At 47.4% G+C, this 24,136-nt stretch overlaps 1 protein-coding gene across 1 annotated transcript in view; it reads left to right on the top strand.

Annotated features, from left to right (window-relative positions):
* Nucleotides 1-14,171, top strand: part of PM20D1 (peptidase M20 domain containing 1) — a 28,051-nt gene extending 13,880 nt beyond the window's left edge. The window contains exons 10-13 of the mRNA XM_047753270.1: nt 239-310; nt 8,888-9,056; nt 12,141-12,240; nt 13,726-14,171. Coding sequence (XP_047609226.1) covers nt 239-310; nt 8,888-9,056; nt 12,141-12,240; nt 13,726-13,849 — 465 coding nt within the window. The 3' untranslated portion in view covers nt 13,850-14,171. The remainder of the gene's footprint in view (nt 1-238; nt 311-8,887; nt 9,057-12,140; nt 12,241-13,725) is intronic.
* Nucleotides 14,172-24,136: the final 9,965 nt, after the last annotated feature.

Below are 24,136 nucleotides of genomic sequence, written 5' to 3'. Positions count from 1 at the left end.
CAGTCATACGTATATTTGTATTCTTTTTCTCATGTTATCCTCTATCATGTTCCATCACCAGGGACTAGATATAGTTCCCTGTACTATACAGCAAGGATCTCACTGCTTCTCCACTCCAAATGCAAAAACGCAGTAGCTTCCTCTCCCTCTACTGGTGATAGTTGGCATTTCCTGGGCAGGGATCAGGTGTGGGGGATGTGAGGTCAGCTCAAGCCACGGTTTGTGGTTCTCTCTCTAGGTAAATGTCATCCCCGCTGTGGCCCAGGCCATCGTCAACTTCCGGATTCACCCCGCACAGACTGTCCAGGAGGTACGTATCATGTGTTCCCAACCACTGGGTCAGCATCAGTCGAGGTGTGGCTGCCAGGACCCGGGTGTACCTGCAGTCCCATAGCTGGCCCAGTCTCTCATTTGTTCCACGACTTTTCAAAGGCTTCCTATGTTCCAGGTGCTTGGCTACGATAGGAGATCTCTGGCTCAGGGGAACTTGGAGTCTGGAGGTGGGAGATGAAAGATAACAATAATAAATGACACATATTGATGATAACAATAGTAACAAACGCATATAGTGGGCTTGCTATGCTCTTGGCCCTCTGCTTAGGTATACACACAGTCTTTTAATCCCCATAACAACTCGATGAGGTAGGAAATACATTATCCTCAGTTAAAAGGGAAAACAGACCAACAAAACAGGTAAGTAACTTATGCCCAGGATTATACATCCAGCATAAGTTCCAAAGCCCGTGCTTTTAGCCACCACACTATACTAGGATTGTGACAATGAGGGACAGACAAAGAAGAGGACCAGGGCAAAGAAGAGGGCTGATGCTTTTACCTCTAGGGATCAACTAGGTCTTGTGCTGTGGCACAACGGGATCCACGGCATCTCTGTTGCATCAGGATGCAGATTCAATCCCCGGCCCAGCACAGTGGGTTAAAGGATGTGGCTTTACTACAACTGCATCCTAGGTCACAACTGTGGTTCAGATCTGATTCCTAGCCCGGGAACTCCATATGCTGCGGAGCAAACAAAAAAAAAATAAATAAAAAGAAAGAAAGTCTTTTCTGATCACTAGAAATCTGAGCTGGAACTTAAAGGACAAATAGGACTTTGCCAGAAGTAAGGCACTCAGAGTAAGGCTAAAGTCAAGTCTAAGTGTAGGATAAACTGGGAAGAAGTGATGAGAGATGAAAATGAAGTTGTAGTTTGGGGATCCAGGCCTTGTGTGCCATGCCAAGGAGTTTGGCCTCTAATCTGTGGACAAACAAGGACTGTCAGAGGTCTTCAAACAGGACTGTGATAGGCTCAGATTCTCTTTCAGGGAGACAGGGCTAGAGGTGATGCTGAGGAAGCACTGGAGTAAGAAGAAACAGATGAGCTGTTGCAACATCTGGGCAGTGGGTATGGAGGTCTGAACTTAGGCTGTGGTCATGAGGTGGAGAAGAAGGCACCACCAGAGGTGTGAGGGATGGGTCCAGCAGGACACCCTGGGTAATGGATGTGGGGTGAGGGAGAGGCAGGACTGCTCCAAAGTTTTAAACCTGGGTAGTTAACCAGGTGCTGATGCCTTTAACTGAGATTGGGAATTCAGGAAGAAGAGCCAATTCATACAGAAACATAATGGTTTAGAAATTTGAAGAGTTCCCACTTTGGCACAGCAAGTTAAGAATCTGACTGCAGTGACTGGGTTGCTGTGGAGGCATGGGTTCCATCCCCGGCCCAGCCCAGCGGGTTAAGGATCCAGCATTGCCACAGCTTTGGCGATAGGTCACAGCTGCAGCCTGATTCCATCCCTGGCCCAGGAACTTCCACATGCCATACGTAGGCACAGCCATAAAAAAAAAGAAAAAGAAATTTGAAATGCTTAAATTAATAGGCAATTATAAATACCTCAGGTCTAAGAGGTGGAGGCTGGATTATTATTGATTGAAACCTCTACAGTTAATAAAATCCCATAGGAATGGTGTGTAAAGTTTGGACAAAAGAGAGTTGTGGGGAGTTCCCATCGTGGCTCAGTGGAAATAAATCTGACTAGTATCCATGAGGATGCAGGTTCGATCCCTGGCCTCACTCAGTGGGTTAAGGATCCAGCATTGCCGTGAGCTGTGGGGTGTATATCACAGACGCAGCTTGGATCTTGCATTGCTGTGGCTGTGGCATAGGCCAGCAGCTATAGCTCCAATTCAACCCTTAGCCTGGGAACATCCATATGCCATGGGCATGGCCCTAAAAAGAAAGAAAAAAGAAAAAAAAGAGGGTTGTGGACAGAGCCTTGCAGTGGTCTGCTATGAACATCAATTTAAAAGTTATAAAAATGAAAAAAGAAAAAAAAAGTAAAAGTTATAAAAATGAATGTGTAAATGCAAAACATGCAGAGTGCTATGAGGAAAGGGGGCTGAGTGCTATTGCACAATATATGACAAGGAATTGGACCTTGTCTAGGGGTCAGGCAAGGCTTCCTCAAGGATGTGACATTTGAGCTGAAAGCTAAGGGTGAGAAGAAATACATAGACCATGGGAGTTCCCTGGTGGTCTCGTGGTTAGGATTCGGCGCTTTCACTCCTATGGCCTGGGTTTGGTCCCTGGTCTGGGAACTGAGATCCCACATCAAGCCACTGATGTGGGATGCTATGACCAAAAAAGAAAAGAAAAAATACACAGAGATGTAGGAAAGGCCAGCTTAAACATCAGGGCGAGCTAAAAACAATTCAAAAGGTAAATCTGATCCTTCAAAAAATGATCAAAAGAGGGAGTTCCCATCATGGCACAGCGGAAATGAATCGGACTAGGAACCATGAGGCTTCAGGTTCGATCCCGGGCCTTGCTCAGTGGGTTAGGGATCCGGCGTTGCCGTGAGCTGTGGTGTTGCAGACGTGGCTCAGATCTTGCATTGCTGTGGCTCTGGTGTTGGCTGGTAGCAACAGCTCCGATTAGACCCCTAGCGGGAACCTCCGTATGCCATGGGTGGAGCCCTAAAAAGACAAATGACAAAAAAAAAAAAAAAAAAAGATCAAAAGAGGCAATCGAACAACTGCAGGATGAATAAATGTTCTAAGGGAAGGGGCAGGTGTGTCGAGGGTCTGCCACGCTTAGATTTCTGGGGTCCTTTCTCCCTAGAGTCTTCCCCTTGGGGAATGCCGGGTATCCTCACACAGGGTGGGGGTCAAGTTGACAGCCTGCCCAGAGTCACCCAGCTTTGGCAGGGAGCTGGGACAGTGTAGGCCCTGGGCTCTGCTGCTTTTCATCCAGTGCCAACCTTTGTCCTCTCCCTGGGGGCTCAGGGGCCAGGAAATCACTGAATTCCCCTCACTGAGCTTCTTTCCACCAGTTTTTTTCCAGCCTTATTCCAACTCCATGCCCTTTCCGAGGGCTGTTTTCCACCAGCGGGGGCTTTCATCTCCCCAGGTGCTGGCACGCTCCCCGGCTCTCCTGTCGCCTGCCACAGTGGCCTTCCGTCCCGGCCTAGCTGATGAAATCTCTGGAATCCCTCAGCCCACCCTGCACACCTGCCCCAGGGGAGGAATGGAAAGCCCCCATCATCCCCAAAGCACATGGCACCTCTGTGTCCTGGTCACTCCTGTCCCTCATGTCCTGATTCTGTGCATCAGAGAAATAGAGAGGGCCAAGTGTGCAGAGTTTGGGGATGGACCCAGGGAGGACAGAGATGGCCCCCAGTGCCCTCTTTTTTTTTTTTTTTTTTTTTGGTCATTTTAGGGCTGCACCCTTGGCATATGGAGGTTCCCAGGCTAGGGGTCTAATCGGAGCTGTAGCTGCTGGCCTACACCACAACCTCAGCAATTCAGGATCTGAGCTGCACCTGCAACCAACACCACAGCTCACGGAAACCCCGGATCCTTAACCCACTGAGCAAGGCCAGGGATAGAACCCTCATCCTCATGGATCCTAGTCGGGTTCATTAACCACTGACCCACAACAGGAACTCCAAGTGCCCTCTCTCTCCACCTTTAACTGGTCTCTCCCATGTTGTGGGTATAGATGGGTCTTCAGCAGTCACCTATGAGGAATAAGAGCCTTGAGAAATGTATCAGGATACCATGTAGAAAGGAAAGTTTGTTCTGAATGGGCCTCAGGAAGTAGAAATAAGGCCACTGGGAGATGTTTCAGGGAGCCCCCACTTAAAGGAGAGCTTTGGAGGATGGCACCTTAGATGGTAATGAGCTTCTCTGAAGCTGAACGCCCACCTAGCTTGAGTGTTTTGTAGGAAATTCCTTTCTTCATTTATTCATTCAAGTGTTTGTTTTTGTCTTTTTGCCTTTTCTAGGGCCGCTCCCGTGGCATATGGAGGTTCCCAGGCTAGGGGTCTAATCAGAGCTATAGCTGCCGGCCTACCCCACAGCCACGCAACTCAGGATCCAAGCTGCATCTGCGACCTACACCACGGTTCACAGCAACGCCAGATCCTTAACCCACTGAGCAAGGCCAGGGATTGAACCTGTGTCCTCATGGTTCCTAGCTGGATTCGTTAACCACTGCGCCATGACGGGAATTCCCTATTCATTCAAATGTTTATTGAGTGGCTACTGCAGGCTAGACATTCTTCCAAGCACTTGGGAAAATGGTGACCAAGGCAGCCAAGATTCCCATTCTAAAGGTGCTTATGAGCTAGTGGGGACGAGACAGCAATAAGCAAGTGATCAAATAAATGAACAACATGGTCTTTTTTTGAGGAGAAGGAACCACAAAGAAAATCGTAGAATGATGTGTCACAAAGTGATTTAGGAGTGGAGGTGGTTGCAGATGAAGCTCAAATCCTGAATTGCTGTGGCTGTGGTGCAGGCCGGCAGCTGAAGCTCTGATTCGACCCCTAGCCTGGGAACCTCTATGTGCCGCAGGAGTGGCCTAAAAAGCGAAATTAATTAATTAATTAATAAAGTAAAGATAGTGGTCAGTCCTCTCTGAGGGGGTTTTCATACTGAGACCCAAGAAGCAGCAAAGACCTGGGGACAGCATGCAGGCAGCAAGAGCCCAGACCTATAATCTCAACAGAGGCTCAATTCGGATATGTCTAGCACTATATTATATCCTGCAGACTATACAGAATATCAAAAAAAAGAGAGAGAGAGGTGGGGGAGGTTAGATGCTCCAAGAAGCCGTATCTCAGTTTATTATTAGAAAGATATTCGTGTAAGAGTTGTTCACAGGTGGAATGGATTAAAGCACATGATGGTGAGCTTTTCTGCCACTGGAACTATTCAAGCACAAACTGATGACAGCCTGTTATGAATGTTCTAATGTCCTTTCAGCAGGACGAAGCTGCTTTTTTTTTTTTTTTTGTCTTTGTAAGGGCTGCACCCATGGCATATGGTGGTGCCCAGGCTAGGTCGGGATCGAATCAGAACTGTTGCCCCTGGCCTATTTCATAGCCACAGCAACCCCAGATCTGAGCTGTGTCTGCAACCTACACCCCAGCTCACAGCTCCGGATCCTTAACCCACTGAGCAGGGATCCAACCTGCGTCCTCATGGATACTAGTCAGATTCGTTTCTGCTGAGCCACAACAGGAATGCCAGATGAAGCTGGTCTTGCTGACTCTAAAGACCTTACCAGTTTTTAAAGTTATCATTCACTTGAGAGGAAAGTATAGCTTCGCGTAAAACAGAAAACAAAACACAGGGATGCGCTAGAAGGCCTATAGGAGCTCTGAGAAATGAGGGGTTAATGTCCTCTAAAGTGCCCTTTGAGGTCCCTCCCACCATTGATGAGTCTCTTCTTTTAGTCTCATCCTTGTGCCTCGGATTATTGCCTAGGATGGTCCCTCTATTCTAAACAGGTGAATAACAGCTAACCTACACTGAGTGTTGACTGTGTGCCAGGGACCAGCTTGAGCACATCACATATAGTCCAGTAATGGTCACAGCCACCTTACCAGGTCGGTGCTACTATTATCCTTCTGTTAACAGATGAGCAAGCTGAGATGCAGAGTCGAGGAGTTTGCCCAAGGTCACACAGCTCTAAGTGGCTGTCTGGGGCACAAAGTTTGGTGTTAGTCCTCAGTTTTTGTGCATGCCCCCTCCATGCTCAGACTGTCTTCTTGCCTCTTCTCCATCAGTTTCATATCCTTCCTTCCAATCCTGGGTCAAAATTCATACCACTAAGGAATCCATCTTAAGTGTCCACCTTCTTTCTGGCTCTACTCTATGATGCCTCAACCTGTAGATACTTTGGAAGCAGTAAAGCATCATCCTTGTGAAGTCATATCACACTCAGATACCCAGCCCAGCAACTATATCAACCTTGGGCAAGTTCCTTAATAAGACAACTCCCATTATTATTTTTATTGGCTCACATCTTTATGGTTTGTTTCTTGAGGGGTTTTTTGTTTGTTTGCTTGCTTGTTTTTTGGCTATGCCCACAACATGTGGAAGTTCCAGGGCCAGGGATTAAACCTGCAGCACAGCAGTGACAATGCCAGATCCTTAAACCACTGCCACCAGGGAACTCTTGTTCGCATCTTTAAAACTTTGTGTATCCAGGAGTTCCTGTTGTGGCTCAGTAGAAACCAATCTGACTAGCATCCACGAGGACGCAGTTTTGATCCCTGACCTTGCTCAGTGAGTTAAAGATTCGGCGTTGCCATGAGCTGTGGTGTAGGTTGCAGATGTGGCTTGGATCCCACATTGCTGTGGCTCTGGTATAGGCTGGCAGCTACAGCTCCAATTCAACCCCCTAGCCTGGGAACCCCCATATACTGCAGGCACAAGCCCTAAAAAGAAAAAAACAAAACAAAACCAAAAAAACCCACAACTTTGGGTATCAAACACTTATTGCGTGCCTTTTTTTTTTTTTTTTAATGGCCACATCCATGGTATATGGAAGTTCCTAGGTCAGGGATTGAATCCAAGCCAAAGCTGTGACCTACACAACAGTTGCAGCAACACCGGATCCTTTAACCCACAGTGCCAGGCCAGAGATAGAACCGGCACCTCTGCAGCAACCAGAGCCACTGCAATCAGATTCTTAACCCACTGTGCCCCAGCGGAACTCCCATTACATGCCTCTTATGTTCTTGGCACTAGAAATATAAAAATGAGGTAGACACAACCCCTGTCTTTGAGTCTGGACCTAGCCTAGCAGCTTGTGGGACACCTGGGCTCTTGTGGCTGTCACTGAAGGAGGCCCAATCTCTTTGCCCTCTTCAGTTTCTGGAGGCAGGAATCTTTAAGTAATTTGGGGCAGGGGGCAGAAGGCACAGTCCCAACCCACCTTATAGGGGATGACCAGGAACCTCCCAGTGGATCAAGAATATATCCAGACAATGGAGTTCCCGTCGTGGCTCAGCAGAAACAAATCTGACTAGCATCCATGAGGACACAGGTTCAATCCCTGGCCTCACTCAGTGGGTTAAGGATGCGGCATTGCCAGGAGCTGTGGTGTAGGTCACAGACGTGGCTCGGATCTTGCATTGCTGTGACTGTGGCATGGGCCAGCAGCTACAGCTCCGATTTGACCCCTAGCCTGGGAACCTCCATATGCCACAGGTACAGCCCTAAAGAAAAGACAAAAAAAGAATATATCCAGACTATATATTAATTTTTGTATTAGAGCATTTGAGACATAAGTGCCGGAGTGAAAATAAACTCTGATAAGTTGACCCCTCCCCCAGCCCCCCAGCAGGAAGTGTGGTTTGACTCAGATGGTTTCTAAGATAGAGGTAAGAACCCTCATTTCCTTTCCAGACTCAGCTAATAGCATGCTTTTTCTAGGGGACACTGACCTAAAAGGGGTCCTCTTGAGATAATGCCCCCCAGCTATGAGGTGCTCCCCTTTTAGGGCAGAGATAATTCTAAAGCCACTGTAGCGCAGATGGGTCGACATAGTGCTAAGGTTTTCCCTGGATGGCTGGGTGGGTTTGGGCAGAGCCATCCTTAGCTAGCCTCCTGGTCCATTCCTACATGGCTCCATGTGACCTGATCCTCAGGGTCTGGTCTGCATCCTGCCAGGGACTAGGACTTTTGCTGAGTTCAACTCTAGTCATTTTAGACCAACTTTTCTAGAAGCTTCCTCAGGTTCCTTCCTGAGGAAAAGAGGCACAGAGAGAAACCTTGAATACCAGCCCCCCAACTCCTGACTTTTTGTCTGTTGAGCTCATCTTCCTGGCTCCACTGCTGTTGGCTACAAACAGGAAGCAAGGATGCCCAGAGAGAAGAAAGTGTATGACCCTGTCACCACCTGTCTGAGGCTCCCAGGCTGAAGTGAGGTCATCCTTATCCATCCACCGGCCTGGAGATGGTTGACATCACCATGCTGTCTCCTCTACCTTTGCACCCAGCCCACGGCTCACAACCCATGGGGGAGGATGCAATTTGCTGATTTCCCTACCCCGCACCTGCCTTGTGGCTGTGAGGCAAGCCCCCCAGACATTTAACGTAAATCCACCACGCTGTAGATTTCCAGGAAGACCCAGCTCTCCTATCTCCTACAACCCGTCAGCTGAAATTGAGGTACCAAGACTGAAAAACTAGTCTCGGAGTGCCCGTCGTGGCACAGTGGTTAACGAATCCGACTAGGAACCGTGAGGTTGCGGGTTCAGTCCCTGGCCTTGCTCAGTGGGTTAAGGATCCGGCGTTGCCGTGAGCTGTGGTGTAGGTCACAGACTCGGCTCGGATCCCGCGTTGGCTGTGGCTCTGGCGTAGGCCGGTGGCTACAGCTCCAATTCGACCCCTAGCTTGGGAACCTCCATATTGCCATGGGAGCAGCTCAAGAAAAGGCAAAAAGACAAAAATAAATAAATAAATAAAAAACGAGTCTCCTCTGTAAACCCCAGGGCTCTGCCTTGCTGGAGAGAAATCAGGATTGCTTGAATCCATGTGGTCCTTGGATAGCAGATCACTACAAAATCAAACTCCCTTTCTGTCCTCCCTCAAGGTCCTAAAACTAGCCAAGGACATTGTGGCAGACGACCGGGTCCAGTTCCACGTGTTGAATGCCTTTGACCCCCCACCCATTAGCCCCTCTGATGATCAGGCCTTGGGCTACCAGCTGCTCCGCCAGACCATACAGTCTGTCTTCCCGGAAGTCAACATTGTTGTCCCAGGTAATGACCTCATCGGCTGTGGCTGGGGGGAGGCAGGGGCTGGAACTGTTTCCTATCTGGTGTCCACTGCCCCACCCCCACCCCAGCTGTTCAGCCTGGAAACAGCTGGCTGCTTCCTCTCCTAATGGGACTGGAACTGTATTTTCCCCTCTGAGTGGAAGTGAGAAAGCAAACAGGATAAGAGCAGAAACAATAAATTAGGTCAGCCAAGCCCGGGTCCTTGCTTGACCTAAACCAGCCACCCTGGCACGGAGGAGGGGATAGACCCAGATGCCCCCTCCTCTGGAGCAGCCACAGAGAGGGGCCAGGTTCCCTCCAATCTGGTTCTGATCCATTCTAGGTGACTGCTCAGCAATAGAGCTCAGACTCTGCAGCCAAGAAACTCTTCCTGGCTGAACCAACTGCATGGACCCCCTTCACCTCTCCCAGTAGCATGCCCCTATGCCCCTTCCCCAGTTCACCAGCATACCTTCCAAATCTTCACTGTATAGACAGTGGTCCTCAATATTTAAGAGGAGGAGTTCCCGTTGTGGTGCAGCAGAAATGAGTCCAACTAGGAACCATGAGGTTGTGGGTTTGATCCCTGGCCTTGCTCAGTAGGTTAAGGACCCAGCATTGCCGTGAGCTGTGGTGAAGGTGGCAGACATGGCCGGATCCCCTGTGGCTGTGGCTGTGGTGTAGGCCAGCAGGTACAGCTCCAATTCAACCCCTAGTCTGGGAATCTCCATATGCCGCTAGTGTGGCCCTAAAAAAACAAAAAACAAAAAAAAATAGCAAAAGAGGATTGCCTAAGGAAATTAATAAAATGCGGATTATCTGGACCCACTCCCAAAGATTCAGGTTAACCAGCTCTGGAGAAGACCCTGGAATCTGCCCTTTTAACAAATACCCCAGGTGAATCTGACACCAAAGGCCGGCTAACCACAGTTTGAGAATCTCAGGTCTGTGATATGAGGAAGAGATGCTCTAATGTAAAGACCTGTGCCCATGTCCCTTTTAGCTAGTTTTAATCATGAATGCCTTCATTTCCCAAGCTAAGACTTAGGTCCCACCCTTGTGCTAGTCATGGCCCTTAAAGGGATTTCTGTGAAATTCTGCATCCCCAAACTCCTCGGGTGTGGAAAGAAAAAAAAACAGCCTTGGTTTTTTAATCAACTTAAGTCTGTACGACTCCTCAGAAATTCAGCCTCAGACATTATTATTTTTTTGTCTTTTTAGGGCCACCCCCACAGCATCTGGAGGTTCCCAGGCTATGGGTCCAATCAGAGCCGTAACCACCCACCTATGAAGAGCCGCAACAATGTGCAATCTGAGCCACATCTGTGACCTACACCACAGCTCACAGCAACACCGATCCTCAACCCACTGAGCGAGGCCAGGGATTGAATCTGCATCCTCATGGATGTTAGTTGGGTTCATTAACTGCTGAGCCACAATGAGAATTCCTCAACCTCAGACATTATTGAGGCCTCCAAACATCACTTCCACCTTCAATCAGGCCTTCGGGGTCTTATGCAATAGTGTAGCATCAGGATCCCTTAGCCCATGGTCATCAGTCCTTGTGGTTCCCTCTGAGACATCCGTTATCCTGGCCACAAGGTCACTTCAGGTTGCAGATTTCCTCGGATTCCCTGGCCTGTCTAGACCCAAGATCCTCCCTAAACATAGCTCTCTGAGATTTGCCGCTCCTTGGACTTCTGCCACAGAGCAGGGCCTGGGTCCTCACCATCTAGGAATCCTGGCTTCCACACTCCGCATTCTCCTCTCTTGGCCCTCAAAGACTCCCCACCTTACCTTCTCCCTCCAGGGCACCTGCCATAATCCCATTGGCAGAATTAAGACTTTCAGCAGAATGAAGAAAGGCAGGCATCAACTGGCAGAAATCCCCAAAGCAAGAAGTGGTGAAGGGGCTGAGTCCTCATGTGAAACCAAGAGTGGAAAGTAGAACAAAACACAAATTACCATCCCAAGTCATCCCACACACTTCAACTGATGCTCCAAGGGGTCTTTTTTTCCAAGAACCCTCCTACTGGGACAAGGCCTAGCCCTGGATGGGGAGTCGGGTGACGTGCTACCATCAGGAGAGTCTCCTAGGACTTTCCAAATGTAAAGTTTGACTCTAAGAAGACAGAGTCCTCTTTCAGAGGACAAGAATAACAGGAAAATAGGGTTCCCGTCGTGGCTCAGTGGTTATCAAACCCGACTAGCATCCATGAGGATGCGGGTTCGATCCCTGGCCTTGCTCACTGGGTTGAGGATCTGGCATTGCCGTGAGCTGTGGTGTAGGTCACACACGAGGCTCGGATCCTGAGTTGCTGTGGCTCTGGTGCAGGCTCGTGGCTACAGCTCCAACTGGACCCCTAGCCTGGGAACCTCCATATGCTGCAGGTGCAGCCCTAAAAAGACCAAAAAAAAAAAAAGAAGGATACAGGAAAATACGTTCCACTTTAGGAGGACTGCACTTTATAGCAGTCACATTCCCCCCAGGAAGTATTTATTTCTGACCTGGATGATATGCAAGAAATCTCAAGCAATAAAGAAGTGGTCCTTGGATTTCTGGATAGCTAGCTTTCTAGAATAACTGGCTATGGGTACAAAGTGAAGCTGTTGGCCTCCATGGTCATCACGGAGAGCAGGCACTTAGTTTTGGACCATTCAAGGGATGTCTCCCATGTTCCCATGTTCCTGGCTGAAAAAGTGTTTTAGAAAGGTTTTGAGAGTGGGTAGCCTGGAGGACAAACACTCACAGCTGCATTCTCCCAAGGAAGGGCCAGATATTTTCTCTGGTCACCCAAAGGTCTCAATTTTTTTTTTTTTTTAGGGCCCCACCTGCGGCATATGGAGGTTCCCAGTCTAGGAGTTGAATTGGAGCTGTAGTTGCTGGCCTACACCAGAGCCACAGTAACTCAGGATCCAAGCTGAGTCTGTGACCTACACCACAGCTCACAGCAACACTGGATCCTTAACCCAGTGAGCAAGACCAGGGATCGAACCCGCAACCTTGTGGTTCCTAGTCAGATTCATTAACCACTGAGCCACGACAGGAACTCCAAGAGCCCACTCTTCTTGATTCTCCCTTTCCAGGTACATGTGTTGGCAACACAGACAGCAGACACTATTCGAACCTCACCACTGGCATCTACCTGTTCAACCCCCTCTACCTGCAGCCGCAGAGCTTCCGCTTGTGAGTATGTGGAACAGGTTTGGACAGCCTGGGGGAGAGAGAAGTTACATATGACCTGTCCCTTCCACGCCCCTGTTCTCTTGACAGTCCACAGCATGGGTGAAAGCCGGGGTTTGCACAAACTAAAAGACACTGTAGAACCCAACTGGCCAACATTCCTCAGTGCCACAATCTCACCACTCCCCGAAACTTGTGGGAATAGGTGACTGTTTTTCAGAGATGGAGACCATCAAATGATTGAAAGGAACCTGGTAGAATCAGAAGCTGTGGGTGCTGTCCCCACCCCTTCCTCCCTTTGAGAGAGTGCGTCCCCTATGATCTCATTTTCTCCCCAAAAACGGGAGACTCCAGAGTTGGCAGTTACCAGTCAGTGAAATACAGACGCATTTGAGGTCAAAGGTGGGTCCATGCTTTGAATTCTCAAAAGCAAACATACTGTAGGAATCTAAGACATGCTCACATTTCAACTGCTGTGTGTGAATTACTCTTTATGGGTTCTTCAGCAGATTTTTAGTCCCAGGGTATGAGGGGATGATGTCCATTTCCTCTCTGCTCCTTATGACATCCAGCTCTGATGTCCTTGTCGTAAGTCAGTTGCCAACAAAACAATTTGAATAGGAGCTTAAGAACAAATTTTAGGAGTTCCCGTTGTGGCACAGCGGAAGTGACTCTGACTAGTATCCATGACGATTCAGGTTCAGTCCCTGGTCTTGCTCAGCGGGTTAAGGATCCGGTGTTGCCGTGAGCTGTGGTGTAGGTCGCAGACGAGGCTCGGGTCCCGCATTGCTGTGGCTGTGGCGTAGGCCAGCGGCTACAGCTCCAATTCGACCCCTAGCCTGGGAACTTCCATGTGCCACAGGAGCGGCCCAAGAAATGGCAAAAAAGACCAAAAAAAAAAAGGCCAAAAAAGAAAAAGAAGAACAGATTTCACAGTTTTTTGTTTGTTTTTAATGGGGTTGAGGGGACAGGGGAAAGGGAGCTATTTTTTTTTCCTTTCATCTTTGAGGTTACATATGTGGTTTGGTGTTGTGTTGTGTTGTGCGGAGGAGGTTGTGGACCTGGTGGTGGAGTTCCTAGGTGAAGTAGAGAACCCTGTAATACTCTGGGCAGATGCCCTTCCTAACCACTTGTGCCCCTAATAATGAGGGGGAGGCAGCTGGCTTAGAGAGAAGTCTAGCTGGGACTCTGGCCTTAGAATTACAAAGATAATGTTGAAATGATCTAATGGATTCCAGAGCAAGCGGTGATCTTGAACTACGAGTTTATTATTATCCTCCCCTACTGTTCTTTGCCATGGGCATGGATCCTGGGACAGATGACCAAGCAGGTCGTGTGAAACCTCACTTCTTACAAATAGCCACTCCCAGCTTGCCCACATGCTACCCCTGGAGGGTCAAAGGACAGTGGCTTCAGGGAATGGGGCCGGGGGCGGGGGGGTGCTCTGTAATAACACCTGTACTATAGCAATGGACTCTCCTCCCTCAGCGTGCATGGAATCAATGAGAGAATCTCAGTCCAAGCCTACGAGAGGCAAGTGAAGTTCATTTTCGAGTTTATCCAGGATGCTGACACAGACCCCAGGCCAGTTCCTCACCTGCATGAACTGTGAAGTCAGGGAGCCTGCTGGTTTAGGGGTGCCTGATGCTGGGCCAGGACTAACCCAAGGGGAAAGCCGGTGTTGATGAAGCTTCTGGTCAAAACCACCATATAAGGGCCTTGCCCACCTGCCTTGATCATCCCTAAATTCACCCACGAACAAGGCCAGGGAGAAGTGAAGGCCACCAGGAACCCACCTTCGCCCTTCCTGCGGACAATGCCATCCTTCAGCAGATGGGCATTTACTGCCTTCTTGTCCATATGTTAGAAGATAGCTGGTTTGTCTTCTACTCGTTAAGGCCTGATTTAGTAAATGCAGATTTGAAAAATACCAACCAAGTTTTACCTTCTACGAGTATTTTATTTAGGGCACACTTATTGGGCTGCCTTCTCCATGGCTTATACACTGCTTCTTGGTGTGACTTTCTTTCCTTTCTCTTCCCTCCTTGCAGTGTATGGAGGTTCCCAGGGTAGGGGTCGAATTGGAGCTACAGCTGCCAGCCTACACCACAGCCACAGCAATGCCAGATCCAAGCCATGTCTGTGACCTACACCACAGCTCACAGCAATGCCGGGTGCTTAACCCACTGAACGAGGCCAGGGATTGAACCTGCAATCTCATGGTTCCTAGTCAGATTCATTTCCACTGTGCCATGACAGGAACTCCCTTTTTTGGATTGTTCATGAAGCTGGCTCTTCATCTCTCCTCTCCTGCCCCTGCATCCCTCCCTTTACCTGTCAGTTTATTCTATACCTAGGCAGGACTTAGTCAAACTAAGATACTACCATAATTACCACAACGATTGGTCAAATAAAATGATCCATGCAGCATCAGCTGGTCACTGAGGGGTGCAGCTGAGACAGGAAGCTTTGAAGGAACCCCCAGACCTCCTGGTTCTGGAGGTTGGAGCCTAGAGAAGAAAGCCTCTGTCCTTGGGCTCCTCCCAAGGGCTCCCTGGGCTTTTCTCCCTCCCCTGCCCCATTCCTGCCACCTGCTATGGCTGTCCCACCCCAGGAGGCACTAATCTGTGGAAACATTTCCCTGGCACATTGCACAGGCTGAGCTCCCAAGAGAAGGGCACTCATGATCCAGGCTCTTGCTGGAGCCCAAGACCAGCAGGGCCCTGGCATCCTGTCCCAGTTCAGACTTATCAAAGAGACGTGGAGGGCATGGGGCCGGGGTGGGGGTGGGGGGGAACTGGCTGGAGGGGCTCGGCCCTGGCCGGTGGGGCTAGAGGAGGGGTTAGCTGCCCTCCCCCAGGGGACCGCAGAGCTCCTGTCTTTTTTCTCTGGAATTCAAGCCTGAGCATATTTGAATCTGCTCCATGGCAGTCAGGTGCCTTGAATGCAAGGCAGCATTTCTTGGCTCATGGCTGGGAGCTGTGCTTTGTGTCTCACAAGGGAGTTGAGGTCATAGAGGGAGACACAGAGGGAGCTGGGACTTAAAAGACTCCCTCTTTTTTTCCTCTCCTGATGAGGACATTCGATGCCTTGCTGGGGTGTGACAGCAGTGGGCCCTGTTTCCCTCCCCATGTCCCCTGCCCACTATGGTTGTGAGCCATTCCTTAGGAGCTCAGGCCTAATGGGAAGTGTAAGAAACACAAGGGATTATTGGAGGTTTTCTGCTTCTCCCCCTAAGATTCACATTCCTTCCCTCACCCTCCCTCTTTTGGCCAATTCATTACTTATTCAGCCTTTGTGAGAGGGTGAGCCAAAGAACAAAAGGGACTCTTCACATTTGTACAGAACTGTACAAGTGCCTCCACACCTTATCTCGTGGGAGCTCCACAAGAACCCCGTGAGAAGGCAGTGCTCCTCTTAGAGAGAAGTTGCTTCTTAGGTTACATATCTAGCCGGGGGCAGATTCAAACCCATGTCACCCGCCCCAAATTTATTGTTATTCCCTGGTTCTCTGTTATAGATCAAATCAACTTCCCATCAATTATCTTATTAGTACTCCAAAGGTTGCCCCTGTTTTTGTTTTGTTTTGTTTTTATTACTCCAATGAATGTATCACATCTGTAGTTGTATAATGATCATCACAATCCAATTTCACAGAATTTCCATCCCACAACCCAAGCACATCCCACCACCCCCCAAACTGTCTCCTCCGGAGACCATAAGTTTTTCAATGTCTGTGGGTCAGCATCTGCTCTACAAAGAAGTTCAGTCTGTCCTTTTCTCAGATTCCACATGTCAGTGAAAGCATTTGATGTTGGTGTCTCATTTCTCATTGTATGGCTGACTTCACTTAGCATGGTCATTTCTAGGTCCAGCCATGTTGCTAAAAATGCCAGTATTTCATTCCTTTTAATGGCTGAGTAATATTCCATTGTGTATATGTACCACATCTTCTTGATCTACTCCTCTGTCGATGGACATTTAGGTTGTTTCCATGTTTTAGCTATTGCAAATAGTGCTGCAGTGAACATCGAACTACATGTGTCTTTGCGAGTCATGGTTTTCTCTGGATAGGTGCCCAGGAGTGGGAGGTTGCCCCTGTTTTTATAAATGAGATGGGAGTTCCCATTGTGGCTAATCGGGTTACCAACCCTACAATTGTCCACGAGGATACAGGTTTGATCCCTGGCCTCGCTCAGTAAGTTAAGGATCCAGCATTGCCACAAGCTGCAGCATAGGTCATAGGCCAGTAGCTGCAGCTCCAATTCTACCCCTCACCTGGGAACTTCCCTATGCTCCGGGTGTGGCCCTAAAACAACAACAAAACAAAAACAGATGAGGCATCTGAGGCTCAAAGGTTAAGTGATGGTGTCATGCAAGGTTAAGGGCAGAGTTTATCTGAGTCCAAAGCCTGTGCGAATAGTACTGAAGAGGAAACTGAGGTTCAGAAACATTGTTTGCCCAAGATCACGCAGTTCTCAAGGGGCAGCCTTGAATTCAAATGCAGCCCCCAAATCCCCAAGTCCAATGCTTTTTCAACCATACCACACTGCCTGCACCCAAGAATCTGTGGTGTACGGCTCATTCATTCTGACCCAAGGAGATCTCAAGGTCAAAGGCTGTTCGACTCTTGGATTCAGTTCTTAGTTCAAGCTCTCTTTTCCCCTGGCTGACCTCTCCCTGGTCACACCTCTCCCCCTGTCTGCCAATATTCCTTACCGCCCCCACCCTCAGCTTCGGGATTCAGCTCTCCCTTCCTGAAATTGGGGACAGCCAAGTCTTTAATGATCTGTAGGACAACTGGGAAAAGAATGACCAGGGGACCCTCTCCCCATGTAGCCTCACCACTGTCTTCTGGCATCAGAAATGATAGTCTTGGGAGTTCCCATCATCACTCAGCGGAAACGAACCTGACTAACATCCATGAGGACAAAGGTTCGATCCCTGGACTAGCTCAGTGGGTTAAGGATCCGGCGTTGCTGTGGCTGTGGTATAGGCTGGCAGCTGTGGCTCTGATTAGACCCCTAGCCTGGGAACCTCCATGTGCCGCATGTGTGGCCCTAAAAAGACCAAAAAAAAAAAAAAGAAAGGATAGTCTTCTGAGCCCCGGAGTGGGAGGGAAGGCCTTGAGAGGGAACTGCTCCAAATACGGACTCTGAGAACACAGATACTCCAGCCCTATAGCTCTTGAAGGCTTCTAGAAAGAGCAGCTGAAAGTGCTGGTCAGGGCAACACAAATCCCGAGATGCTGGACAGGATGAAACAGAGAATCTGGGACTTTCCTCCATCCATCTACCACTCCCCAAATCCACCTGGAAAGAGCTCCAGCAGATTTCACAAGTATACCGCACACTCCTATCAAGCTCAAGCTTCTTACTCATACCTCACTCCTTGAGGTTGGAAAGAAAACAAAATATTCCCAAGCAAAGAGAGTGGGAAAGGAAAAGAGTAAATGTTGGCTGAAGCCCCTTGATTTTGAACCTGGATTGCTGAAAACTTGATGTTCTAGACCAAGTATTCTTTTCTTCCAGAGGAAATAAGAGAGACAAAGTTCCTACTGAAGAATTAGACGCTTCGTTCATTTTTTTTGAAAGTTGAAACCTAATTAAATACTCTAATTAAAAACTAGTTGTGGGGTGTTCCCTTGTGGCACATCAGAAAGGAATCTGACTAGTATCCATGAGGATGCGTGTTCAATCCCTGGCTTTGCTCAGTAAGTCGAGGATCCAGCATGACCGTGAGCTATGGTGTAGGTTGCAGACGTGGCTTGGATCTGGCGTTGTTGTGGCTGTGGTGTAGGCCAGCAGCTGTAGCTCCAATTTGACCCGTAGCCTGGGAACTTCCTTATTTTGAAAGGTGTGGCCCTAAAAAGGAAAAAAAAGAAAAAAAAACCTATTTGCGGAAGTTCCCATTGTGGCTCAGCAGTAAAGAGCCCAACTAGTATCCATGAAGATTCGTGTTCCATCCATGGCCTCGCTCAGCGAGGTAAGGATCCAACATTGCCAGAGGCAGTGGTAGGTCCCAGAATCAGCTCGGATCTGGTGTGGCTGTGGCTGTGGTGTAGGCCAGCAGCTGTAGCTCCGATTCAACTCCTAGATGGGAAACTTCCGTACGCCACAAGGCGTGGCCCTAAAAAGCTACAAAAAAAAATTTGCAATTGTTATGTTCAGTGTCCATATCGTTTTCAATAAAAAGGATAAGTGCCATGTTTTCCTATGTTACATCTAAACCTACACATGCAAAAATGCTATAAATGATTTAAACTACAAAATGGTCCTCGGCCCCCATTTGCAATGTTGCAAACACTACTACACTAATTCATCAGTGCCTCCAGAACCAGAAATTGGAACTCAAAGAGAAGCAAAAAAAAAAAAAAAAAAACAGTCACTCAGCACTCCTGGGAAATAACATGTCAGGCAGGAATCTATTGCAGTCATGCTATCTGAGAGGAAGGATTTGACAAGTCAATTTTCTTTTCCCTTAGCTAAGCACTTTGACAGCTCCATTCCTCTCAGCTCTCCAAAGCTAGGTCTGTCTCCAAAGTTCACAGTGATGCAACCCACAAACCTTCAGGGCATTTTAGTTGTCAGGTTTTTTTTCTGAAGACATGTGAGGCAATTTATGTAAAGAAATATTTTTTGGCCTTCCTGTCGTGGCTCATTGGTTAACGAATCCACCTAGGAACCATGAGGTTGCAGGTTCAATCCCTGGCCTTGCTCAGTGGGTTAAGGATCTGGTGTTGCCATGAGCTGTGGTGTAGGTCACAGACACGGCTTGGATCCCGAGTTGCTGTGGCTCTGGCGTAGGCCAGCAGCAATAGCTCCAATTCAACCCCTAGCCTGGGAACCTCCATATGCTGCAGGTGTGGCCCTAGAAAAGACAAAAAGACAAAAAAAAAAAGAAAGAAAGAAATACTTCTTTGGGCCTGAACTGTGTTAGCCTCAGAAATGTATGGTTTTTGCTTATTTGTTTGTTTTGTCTTTTTTAGGGCCACACCCACAGCATATGGAGGTTCCCAGGCTAGGGGTCAAATCGGAGCTATAGCTGCCAGCCTACACCACAGCCACAACAATGCCAGATCCGAGACACATCTGTGACCTACACCACAGCTCACGGCAACACCAGATTCTTAACCCAGTGAGCAAGGCCAGGAATCGAACCTGTAACCTCATGGTTCCTAGTCAGATTCATTTCCGCTGCACCACGAGGGGAACTCCCAGAAATGTATGTTTAGGGTGAACAGGTGCTCTGTGCCAGCACTAAGTGCTGAATCCCAAGTGACAGAAACACCTCATAGATTTAGCTTTTTTTTTGGTCCTTTTTCTTCTTAGGGCCACACCTGTGGCATATGAAGGTTCCCAGGCTAGGGGTGTAATTGGAGCTACAGCTTCCAGCCACAGCAGTGTGAAATCTGAGCTGTTTCTGCGACCTACACCACAGCTCACGGCATCGCCAGATCCTTAACCCACTGAAAAAGGCCAGGGATCGAACCTTCGTCCTCATGGATGCTAGTCAGATTCATTTTCACTGAGCCACGATGGAAACTCCTAGATTTAGTTCTTTGTGGCTATAATCTTTGTACCTTCTAAACCGTGATGCCCAGGGCAAGGAGCTCTCTTGTCCAGGTCTAACAGACAAGGTCTTATTTTATGTACCCCTAGTGTGTGGTTGGGGAAGTAAGGAAGGCCTCTGTGGTGAGAAGGTCATGAACAAGCTAAAACTTTAAGGTTGAATAAGATTTAACAAGACAGCATGTATATATATATATAATTGAGTCACTTTTCTGTACAGGAGAAATTGACAGAACATTGTAAATCAACTATAATTAAAAATTTTTTAAAAACTGGGAGTTGCCGTCATGGCTCAGCAGTAATGAACCCAACTACTATCCATGAGGACACAGGTTTGGTCCCTGGCCTTGCTCAGTGTGTTAAGTCTCCAGTTTTGCCATGAGCTGTGGTGTAGGTTGAAGATGGCTCAAACCTGGTGTGGCTATGGCTGTGGTGTAGACTGGAAGTTACAGCTCTGATTTGACCCATAGCCTGGGAACTTCCATATGTTTTGTATGCGGCCCTAAAAAGACCAAAAAAAAATTTTTTTTAAAGAGTTAAGAAAGGAGTTCTTGGAGTTCCTGTTGCAGCTCAGTGGAAACAAACCCAACTAGTATCCACGAGGAGGACGTGGGTTCGGTCCCTGGCCTGGCTCAGTGGGTTAAGGATCAGGCACTGCTGTGAGCCGTGGTGTAGGTCACAGATGTGGCTGGGGTCTGGCGTTACTGTGGCTATGGCATAGGCCAACAGCTTCGTTCTGATTAGATCCCTAGGCTGGGAATCTCCATATTTTGCAAAAGTGGCCCTAAAAAAAAAAAAGAAGTTCTCTTGTGGTGCACTGGGTTGAGGATAGGACATTATCGCTGCAGCAGCTTTGGTCACTGCTGTGACGCAGGTCAATCCCTTGCCCAGGAACTTCCACATGCCTTGGGCATAGCCAAAAAACAAAATGAGGTAAGGCAAAAAATGGGGGGTAGGAATGGAAGATGTTGTGCCAGACAGAATAGAGTATTCAAATGAAAGTGTGATGGCTTCAGGAAACTGAAAGGAGGCCTTTTGGGGCCTTGTAAGTCGGGATAGGAATTTTGGAACTTGATTTAAGGATAATAGGAAAAGGAAGAAAAATTGAAAGTTTCTATTTTCCTCCTTCCTCCCATCTTTCCATTTTTGCTTTTATTCCTTCTTTCTAATACTTATACAGTGCTTACTACATGCCAGGCCCTGTTCTAAATAATGATATCTGTATCTAGATGATAGATTCATGTTTGTATATTCATTTAATCGTAATAATTACCCTGTGTAGTAGACCGTTGTAGCCGTTGAGAAATCAAGTCAATGCAGTGGAATGAAGAAAGGTAGGTGTGTTCAAGAGTTATTTAAGTTAGTCATTAGGGGAAATGCACATCAAAACCACAATGGGATAACATTTCATAACCACTAAGTTAGCCATAATTAAAAAAAAAAAAAAAGAAAAGAAAATAGCAAGGGTTGGTGAGGATGTGGGGCAATTGGAACCCTTGTGCACTTGCTAGTGGGAAGGTGAAAAGGAGCAGCTGCTGTGGAAATAGTTCAATGTTTCCTCAACAAGTTTAACAGATTTACCACATTAGCTAGCAATTCTACTCCTAAACATATACTCAAAACTGAGAACAGGTATTCAGACAAGTTTGTATACAAAAGCCCACAGCAGCACCATTCACAATAGCCACAAGGTAGAAACAACCCAAATGTTCATTAATGGATGAGTGGATAAGTAAAATGCATTGTGCCCATACTGTGGACTATTAGTCATCCCCGGGCTGCAGCATGAATGAAACTTGAAATCAGGATGATGAGTGAAAGAAGGCAGACACAAAAGGTCACATGTTGTGTGGTTCCATTTTTACGAAACGTTCAGAATGGGGAAATTCATAGAAACAGAAAACAGACTAGTGATTGCCAGGAGCTACAGGGAGGATAGAGGGAGGAGTGGCTGCTTAATGGTTAAGAGGTTTTCTTTGGGGCTGATGAAAACGTAACTAAAGAGAGGTGACAGGAGTCCCCGTTGTGGCTCTGCAGTTAACAAAGTCGACTAGTATCCCTGAGGACGCAGGTTTGATCCTCGGCCTTGCTCAGTGGGTTAAGGATCCGGCATGGTGAGCTGTGGTATAGGCTGCAGATGTGATTTGGATCTGGCGTTGCTATGGCTGTGGCGTAGGTCAGTGGCTACAGCTCCAATGGGACCCCTCGCCTGGGAACTTCCATATGCCACAGGTGCTGCCCTAAAAAGACAAAAATAAATAAATAAATAAATAAATAAATAAAAATAGAGGTGATAGTTGTACAACATTTTAAATATACTAAATGCTAATGGATTGCGTGCCTTTTTTTTTTTTTTTTCCGGTCTTTTTGCCTTTTCTAGGGCCGCTCCTGCAGCATAGGGAGATTCCCAGGCTAGGGGTCTAATCGGAGCTGTAGCCTCTGGCCTACGCCAGAGCCACAGCAGTGCAGGATCCGAGCCGCATTTGCAACCTACACCACAGCTCATGGCATCGCCAGATCCTTAACCCACTGAGCGGGGCCAGGGATTGAACCCGAAACCTCATGGTTCCTAGTCGGATTTGTTAACCACTGAGCCACAATGGGAATTCCTGATTGTATGCTTTTAAATGGTAATTTTTGTTGTATGAATTTTATCTCGGGGGGAAAAAAAGTCTTTAATAAGAGGTAGAGTTAATGGATGGCTCTTGGTGACTGATGGGTGGCAGGGAGATGGAGAAGTACAGGAAGGAGTCAAGAAGGACATCCAGCCAGGGGACTTGAACAAATGGGAGAGTGACTACATTTACTGAGTTGGGGAAACATGAAGGAGTAGGTATCTAGGAGGTGACAAATCTCCATTTCAGATATGACGAGTGAAAAAGTGTTGAGACATCCAAATCTAGAGCTCAGAAGAAAAGTCTAAGATGAAGATATTTGGGAGTCATCAACGTAGTACCGTAAATTAACACTAAAGAGTGAGTGAAGGAGTTCCCTTCATAGGCTCAGCGGAAATGAACTGACTGGTATACATGAGGATGGGGGTTCGATCCCTGGCCTCGCTCAGTGGTTCAAGAACCCGGAGTTGCTGTGTACTGTGGTGTAGGTCACCGATGTGGCTCAGATCCCACATTGCTGTGGCTGTGGTATAGGCCAGCAGCTGTAGCTCCGATTCGACCCCTGGCCTGGGATCAAACCCATAACCTCATGGTTACTAGTCAGATTCATTTCCACTGCACCACAATGGGAACTCTGGGACCTCCTAATAAATAATATTTAAATGAATAAAAATAAGAAGGCAGTCCCATTGAAGATCAGTGGGTTAAGAACCTGACTAGTATCTGTGAGGACGAAGGTTCTATTCCTGGTATCGCTCAGTGGGTTAAGGAACCAGCATTGCTGCAAGCTGCAGCATAAGTTGCAGATGCACCTTAGATCTGGTGCTGCCATGGCTATGGTTTAGGCCAGCAGCTGCAGCTCCAATTTGATCCCTAGCCTGGGAATTTCCATATGTTGCAGTGCAGCCATAAAAAGAAAAACAATAATAATAATAATAATAAAATGGCTATCAAGCCATGAAAAGACATGGAGAAAATTTAAATGCATATTACTATGTGAAAAAAACCAATCTGAGAAATCTACCTACTGTATGATTCTAACCACATGGCATTAAGGAAACGGCAAAACCATAGAGACAATAAAAAGATCAGTGGTTGTAGAAGAGGTTTATGAATAGGCAGAGCATAGATTTTTTTTTTAGGGCAGAGAAAATATTCTGAATGATATTTTAATGATAGGGAGACATCATTAAATATTTCCAAACCCATAGGATATACACCACCGAGATTGAATCCTAAGGTAAGCTTTAAACTTTGGGTGATTATGATGTATCAGCATTGATTCATCCTTGATGAAAAATGTACCACTCTAGTCAATGATGTTGATGATGGGGAAAGCTATGCACGTACAGGGACGGGGGATAGATGGGCAATCTCCATATCCTTCAATTTTATTATAAACCTAGAACTGCTCTTTCAAAATTGTCTTCTTGAAAAGTAGAATGCATTAGCAAACATCATGGGAATTTTTAAAGAGCCCTATAGGAGTTCCCATCGTGGCTCATTGGTTAACAATCCGAAGAGGAACCATGAGATTGCGGGTGGAGGCGCCTACATTCTCACTGCTGTGGCTCTGGTTGCTGCTGTCGGTGTAGGTTCAATCCCTGGACCAGGAATTCCCACATACTGCCTGGGTGGCAAAAAAATAAATAAATAAACAAATAAAAAAATCTCTATGGAGTTCCTTTTGTGGCTCAGTTGTTAATGAATCTG

Source organism: Phacochoerus africanus, chromosome 11 (assembly GCF_016906955.1).
Source record: "Phacochoerus africanus isolate WHEZ1 chromosome 11, ROS_Pafr_v1, whole genome shotgun sequence".
NCBI classification, from domain to species: domain Eukaryota; kingdom Metazoa; phylum Chordata; class Mammalia; order Artiodactyla; family Suidae; genus Phacochoerus; species Phacochoerus africanus.
Note: the sequence above shows the minus strand (reverse complement) of the source record. Positions and strands in the feature narration are given on the sequence as shown.